The sequence below is a fragment of the Pleurodeles waltl genome, chromosome 9 (genome assembly GCF_031143425.1).
Source record: "Pleurodeles waltl isolate 20211129_DDA chromosome 9, aPleWal1.hap1.20221129, whole genome shotgun sequence".
NCBI classification, from domain to species: Eukaryota; Metazoa; Chordata; class Amphibia; order Caudata; family Salamandridae; genus Pleurodeles; species Pleurodeles waltl.
In genome coordinates this window covers 22,968,659-22,988,294 of record NC_090448.1, presented here as the reverse complement: position 1 = coordinate 22,988,294, position 19,636 = coordinate 22,968,659, and the positions used below count along the sequence as shown (strand labels likewise).

Below are 19,636 nucleotides of genomic sequence, written 5' to 3'. Positions count from 1 at the left end.
GATTTCACTTGCAGTTGTGATGGATGCAAACAAATGGGAATGGGGTCCATTGAACTGTTTCTTTTCTTTCTTAAGATGCTTTTGTGGCGGGAGATGAATGCTGGAGAATGTGTCGCTTCCATTGGAGATGAATGCAATCTTATTCATAGATGTCATGATGGTAAAGGTCAACTTCTATTACCATTAATCAAGTAGCTTTTTGTGGGAGTTTGTAAGTGTTTAAAATGCACTAAACCTTATTTCATGCACAGAAATAATAGTATTTTGAATTCAGGGTCCTCTGTGTTGTCTGCTTCTGCAAGCATCGTTGGGTAAAGAAGCGATTGCCTCGTGAGTCCTGGTTGAAAGTGGCTTACAGATGAATGAGTCACTGGGAGACAATCAGTTCATTGCATTACAGCTACTCAGCGCCAAAGGCATGACATTTATTTATTTTTTATTCAGACTGTAATTATAAAAACTACACCGTACATGAAATAAAAAAAGAGAAAAAGCGAATCTTTAAACTATTCAAGCACCAACTAATGGTAAGGAACGGGATACTGATATCAAAAGAAACTGTACTTAAAAAGTGGAATTAAGCATTGACAAACTGGAGACTTGACAATGAGCGAAGTCTTTCATAACCACAGTCTTTCAAAACTCATGTGTAATTGCTGTCATGGCGATCAGTTGCCTTATTGCTTGTTCAAATGTTTTAAATGACAATAGTGCCAGAAGCTATTGAATGAATGAATATAACTAAATCGATTACAATAAATAGGGTGGTTAAGAATAATAAAACCGGGATAAAACAGTGATTAAGAGTACCCATAGACTGCTCAAAGTTAAGACGGAGGACTCTTGGAGTCTGTCTCAGAATTTTTAAATAAGTTATATGTTTGATCCAATAATTTAATGAGCTTAGATGCCAAAACATCACATTGTAGGGCAAAATCCCTGATTTGTTCCAATTTGTGAATATAGCGAATAAGATTTTCAGATCACCATCAACCATACTTAAAATAAATACCTTGTTTAGCCTTCCATATCATCATACTAGTCCCAGCTATGTCTGTGGCACATAGGACTACGTGTTTCTTCAGTCTATCCTAAGAAAATCATCTTAGAATCAGATATGGGTCTTCATTCAACATTTCAATGAGTTCCTTAAAAATATCTCCCCAATAACCTGGCAGTGGACACGTGGAAACCATGTTCATTCTATCTGTGAGTTACGTAGAAGTCATACAGAGTACGGTATTACTGCGACATGCACTTATCCAAGTTGGTCCGTTAAAGACTGGTTTATATCATCACCAACTAGGAAAATCCAAAAATCAGCACATTTATCTCTCCATGATTACATATTGGCCCCACGTTAAGAGCACTGAGTGAAGTCAACATCTGAAACATGGAGCTCTTTAAAAAAGGTTTTCCTGGGATGATTGCAATCAGGGCCACCGGAATAATGGGATTGTGCTACTGTGGCAATTTTCGCATACTTGTACATTTGGTGCATTTGCCACATAATCCATCATTTGCTGCATAATCTGCAGATTTTAACCAATATAAATAGTTTCTAGCTGAAATGGTTCAAATGTTGCTATAAATTTAACAACGCATGTTGCCGCTCATTGGAAGGCCCGTTGTAAAACTGGACTCTTCACCTTTTTGCTGCTTATCGCTATATTTTGATGCAAAACGGGTACTAATGAATTGCAACCAATGCCCAGACATCATTACCAAATTTAAAAATAATGAAACCATGAAGTAATGATATTCCAAATTGTGCCACATTATGTTGCATAAGTTGCCTTTTCTTGCCGCACAATTTACTCAACCCTGCTGCATAGTTTGGCTCTCTCCTGCCGCATAATTCCAGTGGCCCTGATGCAATTAGTTCAATCTGATTATACAATTTGAGTGGTGATACCCGTAAGTAATTGTTGATCTGCAAAGAGGAGGATTCCTGCCAGCCGTGAGAAATGGAGATGTATTCCCCCCGCCCCCCAGCGTTTTAAGTGTCACCTCCTTAAACAACTGAGGATTTCTTATTTTAACCAAATATCACAGTATTTTAGGTCATTAAGGGCCATTTGTATCAAAGGGTTTTACCCATTCTGTGTCTATGGGAAAATGTGTTCATACATATGGGCCTAAATGTAGTCAAGGTTGGCCCTGATGTATACCACTGTGGAACAATAATATGAGACACTTTACAGTCCAGAAGGCCAGCCTCCTCTTTACATTGGCAACTATCTGAAAGGCCTCCTGCTCTTCCTATATAACCCTTTAAGGCTGGAAAGAGCAGTGTCTAATTATTTGTTTAAAAACATATATAAATGTAGATGTAAAAAGTGTTGGTGTCTGGAATATGCACAAGGAGTTTGGTAGAATTATTTTGACATAATTGCTGTCACCTCTCATGGAAACCAGCAGATGCCCCCAGTAACTAAAAAGCTGCTGATGATAAATCTTCATAGGTTATAACATTATAGGATATCCACAGGTGGAATGGCATCTAGTATCACTATACCCTGAAGCTGATTTACTTTGCATGTAATCAGTATTCAAAGTCTATTGTTACACTATGAATGGCTGCTAACCAATCCTGTAGGTCTGTAATGGACTAGCAGAGGTGTAGAATTTGTTGTGAAACATATGGAGGATCCTGGACATACTACCTGGTTAACACCTTCCCTCCCCACAGGAGTTTTAAGGAGTTGCACCATAACATTTTCTTACATTGACGTGGAGAGTAGACATCCTTGACCAATTCCATGTTTGATTGGAATTCTGTTTAGCTGGCTGCTGACAGCTTAATATGCTTAATATCAGCAATATAATGGCTAACGTTTAGGTGAAATATTTCTCTCCTCCTAGGAAACACCTGCATCAGTTGCATTGTTTTCAACATGTGATAGGGTCTACTTGTTGATCACAGAAAACATCATGAAAATAAGACACTTCCCCTGAAAGCAACCTATTCTGCATTATGAACAAACACATACATGACATATGAGTTAAAATTAAGTCAGTAAATGCTCCACATTAGATATTGTGTTATTTTTAAACAAATTCAGAAGATGTGCCACAGAAAAAAAGATTTTCTTTAGATAGAAAACCTCACAAATATTATCCAGAATTTACATTCTTTTATGGATGAGTTCGCTGCCACTTTCTTCCTGAAGCTGGATTGGCTGTTTTCTTTTCATTGTGGGCGTGTTCCTCACAAAAAATGCATGTGCCATTGTGTTCTTTCTTCTATGTCAGTAGTTGTACATGCCACAGTAGTCCTTCTTCTATGTTGCTGGTTTATGCACTATTGTGTTCCTTCTTAACAGTAGCACTATTTTAGAAACAGATAACTCAGTCTCACTGATCTCAGTTATTCTGTTTGTGCATTGTAGTAATTTATAGCTGCTCTTATCTAATTCCTGAGCATCTACTAACAGCCTGTGGCATTGCAGTTTAATGCGTGATGCACCCTACTCCCACACCCAGAAGACGCCTGTGGTAGAGGGTACCAGATTACTTTTATTAGAATATCACCTGTCATCAATATGGCATCCTAAATATCTTCTGCAAAAAATCACCTCATTAGAGTTATTAATAGAGTCAATAACAGAAAATCTGCACCCAATGGGATGGTATTTTTGTCAACAAGATATGTGAAACACATTACTTATGTCAAACAAGATTTTTGTGTGTGATATTCTGGCGCATAACCACTATGGCCCCTGTTAACAGCCTGTGGTACTGCCAGCTTGTGCTGTTCACTCTCAGGACACATAATAATATCCTGCATTTCTGTAGTCTTGTGTTGCTTGGTCTTAGGCCTGGCTTTAATGTGTTATTATATGCAAATAACGTTTGTGCATAACCGTGCTTGCATGTATTAATACATTAAAGCAAGATTTTGTGGCTTTGTCAAAGCTTGTTAAAAAAAAAAAAACTTTCCCTTGTGTCCTGGTTTCTGGTATCCTACAAAAATAAGTTATTTTTGTAACAATTTCTAGATATAAGGTACTTCTGCAAAAAACATTTCATGTTCTTGTGCCTGGAGTGAATTGGTCCATTTCTTTTGCATTATCAGGCTTCTTCATAACCTCAGTTATTTTTCTGTCTCCTCATTTTGTTCCTGATCTTGTGTGCCATAGGCAGCAATCAAAATGGTGTTGAAAATCTTTGCTTTATTACTGTTAAAGTTGATAAATTCTCATCTGATTGACATTTGATGGACTAGTGACCTGGATAATATCAATGGTGGTGTTTTCACCTGTCCTGTGATATGTCTGATTGCCTTACTAAAGGGTCTTGTGCTATGGCCTTTAGAGTAAGCATTTACTTGATTTTTCTCCTCCTACAAATATTTTTATCTTGGGGCGTAACAACTTGTTTGGTTATTTTAGCAGATTTAATAGCCTTGAAATGGAAAGGATATCAAATGAACAGAGTTTTTCTTCACATTAACCTAGCATGTGATGCTTTTTTCATGGAGGTTCCTATGGAGCAAATCTTTTTGTGACGTCACAGCCATACAAATACTAATTGCAAATAATTGTGTTTAACTTAACGCTGTATGTAAGAACTGCAAAATTCTGGCAGGGAAAGTTATAACATCCTGGTTGGATTGGTGGATAAAGACAATTGTCAATAGCAAACATACTCCTATCTCACACATCGTTCTAAGTTAGGAAGAGTCATCTAAACAGAGTGTGCAAATGAAAAATGGAATGTGAACAAACAACTGAATCAGATGTTTAGGTGCAACCAAGGTGGTCAAATGACAGGTCTTTTTAGATGAATTCCAACTAAAACATTAGATGGTAGTCTTGCCATCTAAATATTTAAAGCAGGTTAAAACATAGTCATACTCTACAAATCTGATATATTATAAACATTACACAATACATTTGTTAGCAATTAAATTGTCCCATGTTCCAATGCTCTTTACATTTCCAATAGATTTGAGATGCATGAAATGACGCTAAGACTGATGCTTTGTTGAGTTGAAATATGTATTCAAGCTTTAATATCTACCCCTGCATACGAGTGAGTTATCTAGGTGGTGATTTGAGGGCTTTGCTCCCTTGAGTCTCATCACTCTGTCTATTCCTAAAATACATCTTTCATTTGGATCCTTGGAGGTTTCAGGAGTTACTCTTCCACATCCTGTAGGATCCTGTAGCCCTGGCTTTGTGTTTTATAATATCTTCTCTGCACGATCAATGCCATGGCGGCCAGGAGGCCAATGCCACAGATCCCGCCAATGAGGGTGGAGCTGGTAGAAAGGTTCTGTTCTTCTTGATATCTTGCCAGCTTGAAGGTCTTTCCTGAAACATTAAACGTAATATTATGTGAATGAACAGATCTGTAGAACAACCCAAATACAAGCTGTCATGTAGAATCAAAAACATGTTTGTAAATGAAGCCTCCATATCACATTGGAATACGGGCTTTGATTTGATCTGTTTGCTCATTACCTTTCTTTAAAAGCCCCAAGGGCCTTAGGAAAAGAGGGAAATGATGATTTAGCACCACATGCACCTGAAACATTCATAGTTTCCATTCACTAGAAATATTAATGATTGTATAATGAGAGTGAGATAAGGGAATGGATGGGATTAAAGATGATTTGAGAGAATTTATGAAAAATCAATGGAAGCAGTGAGATAATGGAGAACCCCCACCCCATGCACTCACACGCTTGGTACTCAGCCTGGAAGGTGCCTTTGGAAGAGATGTAATAACTAGAGTTGTTGATGTTAAGTTTGCCTGAAAGCCTTTTTGTGTGGTTAAACAAAAAGACACCCAAGCATGACTGTTCTAGAAGTAGTATGAGACAAATATGTTTTTGTAAAAATGTTTCTTGAAAGAGAGTTCTCAAACTAAAAGAGTTTTTGTAGGATTTTTCCATTTTTTAATTTAAACTAAGATTTTGCACAAACCTGCTTAATATTTGTAGGGGAAACGTTTCAGGGTCATTGTTTTTTTGTTTTATAAATTCAAGCTCCCATACATGACCATTGTTGGCATGGTGATGTCTCTAGTACCTTGTAACAAGTTACTAGCAAATAAATGAATGCTTTTTTTTACTACAGGTGTGCCTGATTTGAGAACATGCCTGTATTAAGAAAATATAGAAAAACAGGTTATATGGCGTCACCACTTACTATGGAACATTATCCCCCCTCCACTGCCATGAACCCTTCTTGTGAGTATTTATTCTTTTCACTAGTTCTGGCATATAATAGGGCTCCCAGGTTTCCATTTTTAGTAATTTTTACATATAAATACAGACAGAAAAACATCAACTATTCTGTCTTTCCTTATTTTTAAATGCAGATTAAAACACAAAAAGAGGTTTTCTGTTTTTTGTTTTCTTTTTTTGATGGTTTCAAATGACTGTATTGTGGTGTGATTGGCTAAAATCCATTGGGCATTCAAATATAAGCAAACATTTGTTGCTAAATAAATGTGGAAATATACCCATTGCAGCTACATTCTTCACGCTAAGTGCAAAATAAACATGGATAAAACTGATAAAACCAACACAAAATATAGATGGACAAATACAGACAGAAATGTAAAAAAAAAAAATATCATAATACCGGGATCCCTACATATAACGCGACCATACCCTGCTGCTGACTTACCATGGTTAAAAATGATGGGTCCCTGGGAAAGCCTTGCTGACTGGGGAAGGCCCCCTGAACTGCTGAGGTCCCTCTTATGCCTCTGTCCAGAGCATCCTGGAGTGCAGTGATTTGGAGAAGACTCGTTGTGGCAGACGATGACATCGCAAAGGAGATAAACCTCTGGAGAATCTCCAAATTTGAACACATGTAATTCAAATCGCTGAGCTCTCTGATTGAAAGATTCATAAATGTGCAGAGTTGAGTCCATAAAACATCTGTATGCAGAGTAAAGAAGGACACACACAGAAATATTATCGTTACTTTGCGAAATTACATGTGGACCAGGAGTACAAGCTGGAGAATCATCAGGCAAATCTACTAACTATTCCATGCAGTGTGTTTGACACATCACTGTAGAAAGAATCAGCCTAAGAAAGTGGTTTGGGAAGATCTGCAAATCTAAAACATTACTGCATCATTACTATCAAGACTGTTATAATTACCTTGAGAAGATCAAGCAATGTATGTTATGTGATGTGATTTAATATCCATTTATTAAACTCTTTAAAACAGACACTGTGTGCCAACACTGACTGGACTAGCAAACAGAAGATAGCCCAATTGAGAAACAGTCAGGTCTGCAAAGGTTCATGAAAAGCAAACAAGTAGTCATGCATCCTAAAGTAAGAAGACAAGGAGTTCCATAATTTAGCCGCAGCAACTGAAAATCCTAGTCCCCCATGCGGATCTGGCAAAACGTAGGAACCAGCACATGACAAGCTTCAACAGATCTGAAGCAATGGGTAGGGATGTAGTACAGGAACTTGTCCTCAGGCATTGAAGGCCCTTCCAATGAAGTGCCTTAAACACAATGCTCATGACTTCAAATGTAATCCACCTTGGTACTGGGAGCCAATACACTCATTGGGTACTAAAGCAAAGATCTCCTGTTTATAGTCCCCTTAAATTAACAATTGAATATTGCAAGCATGGCAGGTGAACTTAATTCTAAGAGTGTGAATTAGTACAGACAAAGGTTGCATATACAGATTATAAAGTGTTGGGCTCACTGCAGACCCATGGACGGCATCATAAAACACTTCCTTGAATATTTATAAAAAGGACCTCATCTGTAGTGCCTGAGCCCCCTCAAATAAACATGACTGTAGACAGACTAATGCATTGCCCTCGATGCCAGCCTCCATCAAATGCCCTATTATCTGGCGGTGGCAGACATGTTGAAGGCGGCCTACAAATCCAGTGACAACAAGACAGAGAAACAGCCCTGATCGGCTAGAAGTCTCAGGTTATTCAGGCCAGAGAGTAAGGTTTTCTCAGTCCCATGGCCAGGAAAGAAGCCAGACTGGGCCTCATCAAAAATCCTATCCTCATCAAGAAAGGCTGAGAGTTGAGTATTTACCTCTTTGTCCAGAATCTGTATGGGCAAGGGCAAACAGGAGATAGGTTGGCAGTTTTCCATAACCAAAGGATTGTGTTCGACATTTTTAGCAAAGGCGAAATTACCACTTGTTTCCAAATTTTAGGAGCTGTACCCTCCACTGGGGATCTATTACAAAGCTCTAAAAGCCCCTGGTAGATGGGCCTAAGGTAGTAATGGAGATGTTCAGATCACTTGAGCATTTACCCGATTGTAGAGGAAGGGTAGCATGAGGGTAATTGAGATTCAAGAGGGATTTAATAGGGCTGCCGGGAGAAAGCAGCAACAACCTTACAACAAATGGAAGTTTGAGGCATCCACAGGAGTGGACCAAAAACACGTTTATCCCCCATGCAAGTTCCCAAGTAAATATTACAGAAAAAATGGCTCAACAGAATTGCATCAAATTTGGGAAGCTAGATCTCTACTCAGAAAGGGTGCTTTTTTTATTTGGAGTAAATCTGTTCAGCTCTTTAGCGAAGATAGAATGATATCTGGATGGTTGATCCAAGAAGAGTATTTAGGTACTTCAGCTGAGATGTAATTATTTGCCTTGTGTCTTTTGGTCTCGCAGGTCTGAGCAATCTGATTGGCTGGCTACAAGAGAAACAGAAATGTTGCAGTCGCTATGAAAGGACTCGGTTCCTGTGTCCTGAGGTTGTTTAAAAAATCACACACAAGCCCTGGTGGAGTAGTGCCAGAGAGACACCCCCTACAGTATCCCTCATGAGGTCCCACTGTGAGACCAAGAGCATCCCACCCACTATGGTGCCACAGGGAAAACTGTTGGGTACCACAGAACTGTGCACGTGTCAAATAACCATCAAAAATTGAAGCAAGCACTGTCTTGCAGTGCCTTGAAGCGCTGCATGTAAAGAGGTACAGCGGAAGAGCCGCTGTACCAAAAATAAAAATACTAAAATGGGCACTGTGGAGTGAGGGTCCATGGAGGGTTATTTGACCATGGATGGCTGGCCAGCAAGGGCGGGGGAGTTGAATACCAGTGGAGGTTGAGCACAGTCACTGTGACCAATTCCAAGTAGGGCATGGTTGAAGACCATGCATAGTGGGTGGTTGGATGTCCATGGTGGGGTTGTATGCAGGGCCTGGCTGCGTGCTAGGCCCTGCGTCCAACCCCCTGGCTATGTATCAAAACCTATGGACAGTGAGGGAGTTGGCTGAAAATTATTTAAAAAAAAAAAATCACTGAAACAAAATAAAAGTTATAGTCAATGATGGTAATAAGGTCTTACCTTAGTTTAAAAGAAAAAAAGCTCTAGAAATTAATTGAAAAAACCCAAAGGTTATAGTGACTTTATGTTTAAAAAACAGAAATTCACTGAAAAAAATGAAAGTTAAAGATTTGTTATAATTAGGTCTTGTGATAATATTAAAAAATACTAGTTAAAAACCTGGAAAAAACACTGAAATTCTGAAGTTATACTTCATTAACCTAACTATAACTTGCACCCCTACGATGCACTGCTAATGACCTCACCTATTACAGCACTCATGAATTGTTAAATGTCATCAATAATGAAATCCCTGATGGCATCTCAAATTACATCCCTGGGACGGCGACCCGCTGGGGTCAGCAGACCACCTTGTCTGTGACTGTCTCTTAATGAAGTAAACTTTTTTTAAAATATAGCTTATTTTCCTTAAAGAAATGGGACTTTGATTAAAAATAAATTTGTACCTATTTTTTTGGTTGTTTAAGAGTTGGTATTGGCCCGGTGGACTACTTCCTACCCTTTAACAAAACATTTTTTGCATTCACGATGGGGTTCCGAAGGCAACCCTTGCCTTTGTGAATGCATTAAACTCTCCTTTGAGGTATCAGTATAATATTAATGCTTTGCACCTGGGGTTCCGTTGTAAATCATTGATACATTAGATACCGATTTGGTATTTTGAAGGGACACCTACAGCGCGCACCTTCTAGATACCGAACTAGTACCCACCTGAAATCCCATTTTATGGGTCAGAAAAAGTTCTCTGACTCTTAAAATGAAATCACTATATAAGTAAAAGCAAATTGTTGCAACTCCAAACTTTACAGTGCTTAGTACATCTGGCTACTTACTCCATGTTAAACATTCATCAAGCCTTGGACATTACCAGGGGAATGAATCCCATCTTTTTCCAGTTCCTGGATAGTAAAATGGGTAACTCACTAATGGAAATCAGGCCTTACATGACAGATCATAAATTAGCGAGCTGACCTTTGATGTTATTTTCTGCAGGGATACAAGTGTGGGGGATATAGGGTAAGTCAGTCGAAGATTATGTTTTAATGCATTGATATCCACAAAGTCCAGTCAAATGTTCCCCAGTTAGCCAGACCCATGCTGGAGATGAGGGAAGGAAGAGAGAGAGAATGTGTCCACGTGTGGTGGACTTGATCTGAAATGTCATTCTTCTGGAAGGAGATTCTGGGGCATATTTACAAGCCCTTGCGCCACCTTCTGCTGCCATAGCATCATTTTTTTTATGCTAAGGCGGTGCTATGGTGGCTTTCCCCCCTGCCCCGTATTTACAAATTTGCGCAATGCTTGCATTGCGCCACTTTGCAACCCCTTGTGCCACATTATTCTCGCGTCAGGCATAATGTATGCAAGGGGGCCGTTGCCACACAGGGAGGCCCGAAGAAATGGCACAGGGAAATTTGCAAAATTTCTCTGCGCCATTTTTTCCGTCATTTTTAACACCTGCTGAGAGCAGGCATTAAAATGACGCACCCATTGAAATCAATTTGGCCTCCCTGGGCTTTGCTGCAATAGAGTCAACATTTTTTACGCTGGTGCAGCAAAGCACCACAATAGCGTTAAAATGTTTGACGCTATTGTCCTAAAGACCACCATGGTGCGCTGTATTGTAAATACGGTGCAACCATGGTGTCACTAGGTGAGGAAGAGTCGACACAAGAATAGTGTCGCATCAGGACCGATGCGCCACTTTCTTGTGAATATGCCCCTCATAGTGCAAGAAAGATATCATTGTGTTACCCACTCTCATTCAACCCAGAGGTGGCGCTGCTGGATGTAAGAGATGATTCCTCCTCGAAAATGTTGCTGGCAGGACTCTGGAAGGTAACATGCCTGTAAGCGGGCCTGGAAAAAACCTAATCCTCTGTGGCATTGTCAGTGGGGTTGCAAACTGTGGGAAGTTCTAGCACTGAAGAAATTGACATTAAATATCAATATACAGAGACATAGGTTATTCAAACACTTCACAAAAATAGACATTGCACTGACCTCTTTAGATGCTTAAGCTGCTGTATTCTGTCTCCTGACAAATCCTGACGGGAAAAAACAGGTCGGAATTGCAAGTTGTAGGTATTTTTTACACTCAGGGCCACATTCCAAGTTCAGCGGACGGTTTAGGTTGTCCTCCGAACTTCAGACAGAGAGGTTGCTGCCATAGTAGCTACCTCCTCGGCAGGACTATTATGAGTTTCCCGCTAGGTCAGCAGGTGGAAACCCCAGTTTCAGCCCACTGGTCTAGTGGGAAACAGCCTACAGCATTGTCTCTGGCTCGTAATCGAGTCGGCTGCAATGCTGTAGCATGCAGGGTGCACCAGCACCCTCGCAATGTTGACTGTCTGCAGAGCAGAGCAGACAGTGAACATTGCGAGGGTGCTGGCCAGAGGGGCCCCTGCAATGCCCATGCCCAGTGCATGGGCAGTGCGGGGCTGCACCCGTTCTCTGCCAGCCTTTTCATGGGGGTGCTACTTCTATGCAAGGCTGGCAGAGAACAAGGCTGCTCTCAGCGCTGCCCTGGCGGATTAGGACCGCTGCAACCGGCAGATTGCTGGGATCTCTGATCCTGGCGGTGCTGGCGGTGCCACCGCGGCATGACCGCTGTGGTCAAAATATGTCGCTCGGACCGCCGCATTGGCGGCAGTCCAACCGCCATCCGCGAGTCTGGCAGTCAAGTGACCACTAGACTCGTGATGAGGCCCTCAGTAATTACCGGGCGTCTTACCTACTTCCCCCCTCGTTAAATTTCAGCTGATCAGACCTGCCAGGATTTAGCTAGGGAACCAGTACGATGAGGATTTTCGTGCCTTCTGCACCAAAATACATATATTGTTCCCCAAAAAGTCAGACTTGGTGTTATTTGTCACACTCGTTAAATTACAAACTCGAGGGAGATTAATTTGTTGGGTCAGATACACAGCACCAACTCCCCGAGAAACTCGTAATCATGGCCCATTCTTGTATGAGGAGTTGATATCTGGAGGGCTCAGCCCTCTCACTGCCCTAAAGGACGTCTCAACCGCAGTTTAAAGGTCTTGGGGCGAAGGGGTAGGGGGGAGGGGCCCCGCCCCCGCCCCCGCCCCCGCCCGCGTTGCTTTCCAGTTGTATATATATGTTCTTTTGATTTATTCAAAATATAAGATATGCGCGTGGCACAGAATAGTTGTGTTACATTTGCAGATAGTGCGGTTTCGTATCATTTGCTTTTTCATGACAATCCATGCAAATATTTAATCAAAAAATGAATATGGAAAAAGACTATCAAAAACTCTTACACAGAGGCCTGCCCGGGGGTTGCGCATCTGGGACATGCAGCTGGGGGCAGTTTCACTCTCTGCGGCGATGCTTCGTCTCTTCTTTTGATAAGGGTATTTCAGGTTCCCAATCTGCATAGGGTCCTCTACCTGTTACTCAGAAAATGAAGATTTTGTGCAACAAAGGCGGATCCATGGTCTTCGTTCATTCTTCCGATGGCGTTGCTGGGCTTCAGTCTGAAGCGTGAAGTCTAACAGCTTCCATCGTGTTGGGTACATCTATGATTAGAGTCAAAGCTTCTTTCAATTCTTCCCTTAAGCCATTGTAGAACAGGGCTGTGGTGGCTTCTTCGGTTCACCCTGTCTCTGCCTTCACTTGATAACATATACTCTCATAGGAGAGGATGTCAGGAGCCCTCTGCTCTAACATGAGCAAATGAACATGAGCTGACTGCTACGTCTGTGTCCGGAAAAAGATACCGGAGAATTGTTGAAGGAAGTCTCAATAATATGGTAATAATTGGCAGCCTCCATTTATCAAAGGTGTGGCCCAGGCAAATGCATCTTCGGACAAATGAGAGAATGAGCCTAACTTTAGTTGACTCTGTCTGAAACAGCTGAGGTTGAGTGAGAAAATGTAGTTTGAACTGAGTGGGAAAATACTGAATGCTAGATTTACAAAGCCCTTGAGCACCTCAGCATCACTTTTTGTCATGCTCCGTTGGTGCTGTGCAGTGCGCCACATTTACAAGGCGGCGCTAAGCCACGTTTTGTGGCCTAACACCACCTTGTAAATCTGGCCCCTTCACACGCAGCACTTTGCTTGGAAGGGGCGTGCAATGGGTCTTGCAGAGGGCTTTCCACCGCACCACCCATTGCTTTTGACACTGCCCCAGATTTACAGGAAGGCGTAAATCTGAGGCAGCGCCAAAAACTAACGCCACCCCAGGGGTGGCGTTAGCATGGCACAACGGGAAGGAATACTTTTATTTCTCCCCGTTTTTGCTTTTTCCATGTGTGCTGCATTCTGCAGCACACATAGAAAGAGCAAAAGGCCATGACTGATTGTGTATGTGCAGTAAGGGGCACCACATAAGCAGTCATTCAAAAGTGACAATTTTCTGCTTCTATGTGTGAAACATTCTGCAGCACACATAGAAGTGTCAAATTGCCATTGTAGATTGTTTATGTGCAGGAAGGGATACCTTCCTGCACACAAACAATCATTCCCTTCAATGCACACACGCTTGCACTATGGTGCAAGCATGTCTGCGTTCGTGCTGGCAGCTAAATTTAGCAGTGGCGGAAGGGGAAACACACAGATGCACTGTATTTCAGTAAATAAAGCGCATCCCTGCATTTCTAAAGTAACATGGTGCTGCAAATTTTGGCGCACCACCACGCTGTGCCACTTTGTTGAAATTCTGGCCCTGAAATGTTTGAGGTTCCCCTGAAAAGGTTCCAGGTAATGCCAAAACGATGAGGCCTATTAACTGGGGCAAGCCGTGCCTGAGATATGAATTTATGGTGTTTCTCCAGCCGCATGACGGGGGATTCAGTTGTCTCTGCAGATGGATTTGGTACTAGGAAGTAGCCTTTTATAGTAAAAGATTCCACTGTTCGTGAGCCACCTCCTTTTCACTCTGAATCTTACTAATGGCTTGTGCCATAGCCTGAAGTGGATTAACATCTGAGTCTATGCCGGTCTGAGGGCCTGTCAGGGAGGCAGCAATTCTTGGGAGGGAGAGCCAGGCTCTGGAGTCAGATGCTAATCTACCAATCTCCCCTTCAGAACTTCCCCAGAGGTGGAAAGGTAATCCATCCTCTAGGATCAGTCCAGAAGAGGAAATTCGGTGTTTAGGGATAAGGGAAGGCGAGAAAGAGAGAGACATATTACTCTAGCAAGAAGTCCATCACATGAGAGTCCCTATGCATTCCTCGACTGGACTTCAGAGAAGATAAAAGTAACAAGCTGCAAAGGCACTAGGAAACACCCAGAGGCCTGGAAGCACCTGGGCGACTTTGATGCAAAGCAGCGGCAACCATGGGACCTAAATGACCAAGGATTAGGAAGCATGGGTATATAGCAGGAAAGGAGGTAAGACATCCAGTGAAAAAGGAAACGTGAACCAGAAAAAGAAATAAGAACAAGAGTGGAGGAAAAGCAGCACAGTGATCAACTAAGCAAGAGCAAGAGCCATACAACAAGCAGAAAGTACCAGGCACCTTCTTGCTAGTTTGTAGCCTTTTTATAGTGACCAGGAGCTGCTGAGCTCTCTCTACTGGTCCTGACCTGGAACAGTCTATTCTTGACCCTGTATGTGTGAGCCAGCCACCAAGAACCGGTAGCCCACAGCCTCCAACCCTTCATAGTCTTTCTTGACTCTCTTGGACAGATACCAACAGAAGTGCACTTATGTCTCTTTCCCAGCAGGTTCCAAGATGAAATCCTGGCAGCTAGATAATCATTGAAGAACAGAGGAATGATTGCTGAGCCTGGGGTGAAGGGGCTGGGGGATCACCTTCCTGTGATGTGAATGGTAGACAGCAGAACATTTGACAAGTTGGGCTCTATGAGGTATGATGTGATCCAAGTGAAGATCCTTGGAATCCTGTCTGATTTAGTCTTTGGATCAGCAGCTGCTGGTCTTCAGTGTCAGATGTTTCTTATAGGTCCAGTAGGTGTGAGGTGGCCACTCCACTAGAGCCTATGGTGTTTTTGAGGTCACCCCAAAAGGAAATGAGTAGTCATTTAGTACGTTTCCTGGGCTGGATCCTATCTGTATGCATGAGAGGAGTGTGCTTGTTTAAAAAGATCTGTGAAAAGGCTGTTTTGTCAACAAGTTTGCCCAGGAACAGTCCTTTAGATATTGGTCTGCAATTTGTCTGGCCAGTCTCCAGTTCCTGCTTCTTTACGACAAGATTATTTGGCTATGTTTTCATGTCACTCTTTAACTCTCCAGTTGATGGAGACAAGTTATTTGGCCAGTATGGAGGAGAGCAATCCTTTTGAATAGATATGGAGGATGGTTTTCCAGCTATCCTGGTATCCTTGAAGTTCCTTTTGTTTTGATGTTATTGGTCTATTTTGTTAGTTGAAGGAACACTCTTTTGGTAGTATCATAAAGGTTGCACAATTTAACATGGTTTGCAGTAGAGGGTTTTTCACGGCAGCTAAGCTACTGTTTACCTTTTGAGAATTCCGAAGCTGTTTTAAGAAGCTCTTATGTGGACATCTAGCACGTGACTTGTAATGAGAAAGTGAGATCTCTTGTTTTTGTAAAGAATTCTGTGTATATTTTGTAATATTATTTTAGTTGGTTGTCTTCTAGCTTCAATTTTAAGTAGATTTACATCTGATTTGCTGAGGTTGTTTGTCTGCTATTTTGACAGGAACTTTTATGTTGAAAGCATCTGATAGTAATTTATAAACATATTTAGGGAACATTGCTGGGTCCAGAGGCTGTCTAGCATTGAGTTCTTCTTTAAAGGAGTTTTAGGTTGAAGTTCTTGGTGAAGCGTCATCTCCTAGCCATGTGTTAGGTGGAAGTTCTTCCTGATGAAGTGTCATCGCCTCCCTATATCATGAAGAGAAGATCAGGGTTGTGGTCAGCTAGCTGGTCATTCTCAGAGATCTTACATTGATTACCTGGATGGATAGATTATCAATAGTTTAGCCTGTCTGGGATGTATTCACTTGTTGGTTAAATGATGCTGATGGTAGTTTGTACTGGGGTAGCAGAATACTGTGATGAGATGGCGTTGAATTCAACTCTGCAGCTGGTCTTCTTGATGATGGTGTGGGTGATGATTTCTCTGGTGATTCTTCCGGCCGGTGTAGCAAGTGGAAATAACTTTATAGAGTATTTTTGCTTTCTTTGTGTCATACATTAAAGAAGATACAGATATTATGTTCACAAGTCCTAGGATCTGGCATAATAGTTGAGGCAAGGTCAGCAGACCAGGGCTGTGGTTTGTTTGCTCATCTGGCTGGAATGTCAGGCGTGGTAAGATTGTTGTCTCCTCATGTCTAGTTGGAAGACTTGAATCAGAAGGTGACTCAAAATCTAGGGCATTAGGTGGGCAGGAGTCAGCTGATCGCTTTAGTGAGTGGATGAGCTGCTGACTACATTGGACCTCACAGTGTGCCCTGGGGCAGAGGCTTTTTAAACTGAACCTTGGTATGTTGTACCATGTCTTGACCCAACCATATTTATTGTTATAATAGCGTAAATCTCACTTTTTACTTTGTCTTTCACCACAAAAGCTGTAATATTTGCAAACAAATGATTGTCTAGGAAATTTGTGATATTGGTTTTAGCATCACAATGTATTGCTTAATAAGCACCTAAATAAATATATTTTTACCCTGGTGAATATTTACTAATGATCAGTGAGCTTCAACAATACTTTTTAATGAACAAGTCCTTGTGGATTATATATGGATATAGTAGCCACTGCTGTAGATTATAGGGATATTGCAAGTCACTGTGGAGTTCGTACCCCTATATAAAGGAACGAGGTCAATAGTACAGCAGAGAAGATTTTATTCTTTACACTGGATCATTACACACCCCTTTCCCCAAAACTGCTTAAAATAATACTGTCCTGCTCTTTCGTATGAGAGAGATAGTGTGGTTGCAGACCTGAAAAATTAATATTGTAAAATGTACACATCAAAAACAGTATTTTGTTCCAAAATGATATTAGAATTGTTTAATGTATGTCAGGTTAAAAAACAAATGCATCAACAAATTGACATGTGTAGAGAGGGATCCCATTGACCTGCAAAGACTCTAGGGTGCAACAATAAACATTGTGCCATAAACATCTCTTTTCTGCTGATTGCTGTACACTGTAGAAAAACAGATCATAAGAAGAGCAAGCAAGTTCTTGTTTTCATTGCTTGATCTGCACCTGCAATAATACTCTGAGATCCATCTTTTACCCTACTGGCAGGAGGCATTAAACATCAAAACGCAACCATGACAACTTATTACATTTGAGCAGCAACACTGTTAGACCTGACAGGCTTAGGGTGGTCACCCCTAACTTTTTGCCTGCTTCCCTCCACTTTTTAGATACTGTTTTTGCTGGTTTTAAGACTCTGCACATGTTACCACTGCCAACCAGTGCTAACGTGCACATGCTCTCTCCCTTTAAACATGGTAACATTGGATCATACTCAATTGGACTATTTAATTTACTTATAAGTCCCTAGTAAAGTGCACTGTATGTGTCCAGGGCCTGTAGATTAAATGCTACTAGTGAGTCTGCAGCACTGGTTGTGCCACCCACATAAGTAGCCCCCTAACCATGTCTCAGGCCTGCCATTGCAAGTCCTGTGTGTGCAGTTTCACTGCCACCTCGACTTGGCATTTAAAAGTACTTGGCAAGCCTAAAACTCCCCTTTTTCTACATATAAGTCACTCCTAAGGCATGCCCTAGGTAACCCATAGGGCAGGGTGCTATGTAGGCAAAAGGCAGGACATGTACCTGTGTAGTTTACATGTCCTGGTAGTGTAAAACGCCTAAGTTTGTTTTTACACTACAGTGAGGCCTGCTCCCTTCATAGGCTAACATTGGGGCTGCCCTCATACATTGAGGGGTAGCTGCTGATCTGAAAGGAGTAGGAAGGTCATATTTAGTATGGCCAGAATGGTGATACAAAATCCTGCTGACTGGTGAAGTTGGATTTAATATTACTTTTTTGGAAATGCCACTTTTAGAAAGTGAGCATTTCTCTGCACTTACATCTTTCTGTGCCTTACAATCCACGTCTGGCTGGGTTTAGTTGACAGGTCTCTTGTGCATTCACTCAGACACACCCCAAACACAGGATACTCAGCCTCACTTGCATACATCTGCATCTTGAATGGGTCTTCCTGGGCTGGGAAGGTGGAGGGCCTGACACTTGCATGTCAAAGGACAGTAGCCTGCCCTCACACAAAGGACTGCCACACCCCCTACTGGGACCCTGGCAGACAGGATTGAACTGAAAGGGGACCTAGTGCACTTCTAAGCCACTCTTTGAAGTCTCCCCCACTTGAAAGGCACATTTGGGTATTTAAACTGGGCCTCTGCCCCTACCAACTCAGACACTTCCTGGAGAAGAGAACCTGAACCAGAACCTGCATCCTGCCAAGAAGATCTGTCTGGCTGCTCATAGGACTCACCTGTCTGCTTTCTGTGAAGGACTGCTGCCTTGCTGTTGCCTTGCTGCCTTGCTGCTCTCTGGCTGTGGTGAAGAAGTGCTCTCCAAGGGCATGGATAGAGCTTGCCTCCTGTTCCCTGAAGTCTCAGGACCAAAAAGACTTCATCTCTACAAGAAGGGCTCCTTGTGCGGTGAAATTCGATGCACAGCCTGCCCGAAACAACGCACAGCCTGCACCGTGGTGAAAATTTCACTGCACGCCGAACCAGAATGACACAGCCCGACTTCGCTCCGGGAAGATCGACGCAGTGCTGCGTAGCGACCGGAAATTCGACGCACGGCCTACCGCAATGACGCACAGCCGAGCAGAAATGACGCAGCCTGACTTCCAGGGAGGAATCGATGCAGCGCCTGCTGTGCAATAGAAAATTTGACACAACGCCCACCGAATCGACGCAGCTCCTGTGACTTTGTCCTGCCAGTGCAGGAAATCCACGCATCATCCCTGGGGTGTCCAAAAACCCCGTAACCCGAAGAGGATCCACGACCGAGCGCTGGAAATCGACGCACAGTCGTCCCTGCGTGAAAACTAAACAACGCATCGCTTTGTGCGGCCTGAGAAATCGACACACACCCCTTTGTTTCCACGCATCTCCTCCTCTGCGGTTCTTTGGGGAGATTTTGCACGCAAACCAGGTACTTTGTGCTTGAAAGAGATTTTGTTTGCTTTTAAAAGACTTAAGACACTTTATATCACTTTTACAGTGATATCTGAACATATAATTATTACGCATTTTAATCGTTTTGACCTGCATCTTACCAGAAAAATATTATATATTTTTCTAAACACTGTGTGGTGTATTTTTGTGGTGCTATATGGTGTTATTGTATGGTTTATTACACAA

At 41.9% G+C, this 19,636-nt stretch overlaps 1 protein-coding gene across 1 annotated transcript in view; it reads right to left on the bottom strand.

The window, feature by feature from the left end:
• Positions 1 to 419: 419 nt before the first annotated feature.
• Positions 420 to 19,636, bottom strand: part of LOC138258869 (IgGFc-binding protein-like) — a 78,417-nt gene continuing 59,200 nt past the window's right edge. The window contains exons 6-7 of the mRNA XM_069206166.1: positions 6,642 to 6,898; positions 420 to 5,318 (exon numbers count right to left, since the gene is read on the bottom strand). Coding sequence (XP_069062267.1) covers positions 5,143 to 5,318; positions 6,642 to 6,898 — 433 coding nt within the window. The 3' untranslated portion in view covers positions 420 to 5,142. The remainder of the gene's footprint in view (positions 5,319 to 6,641; positions 6,899 to 19,636) is intronic.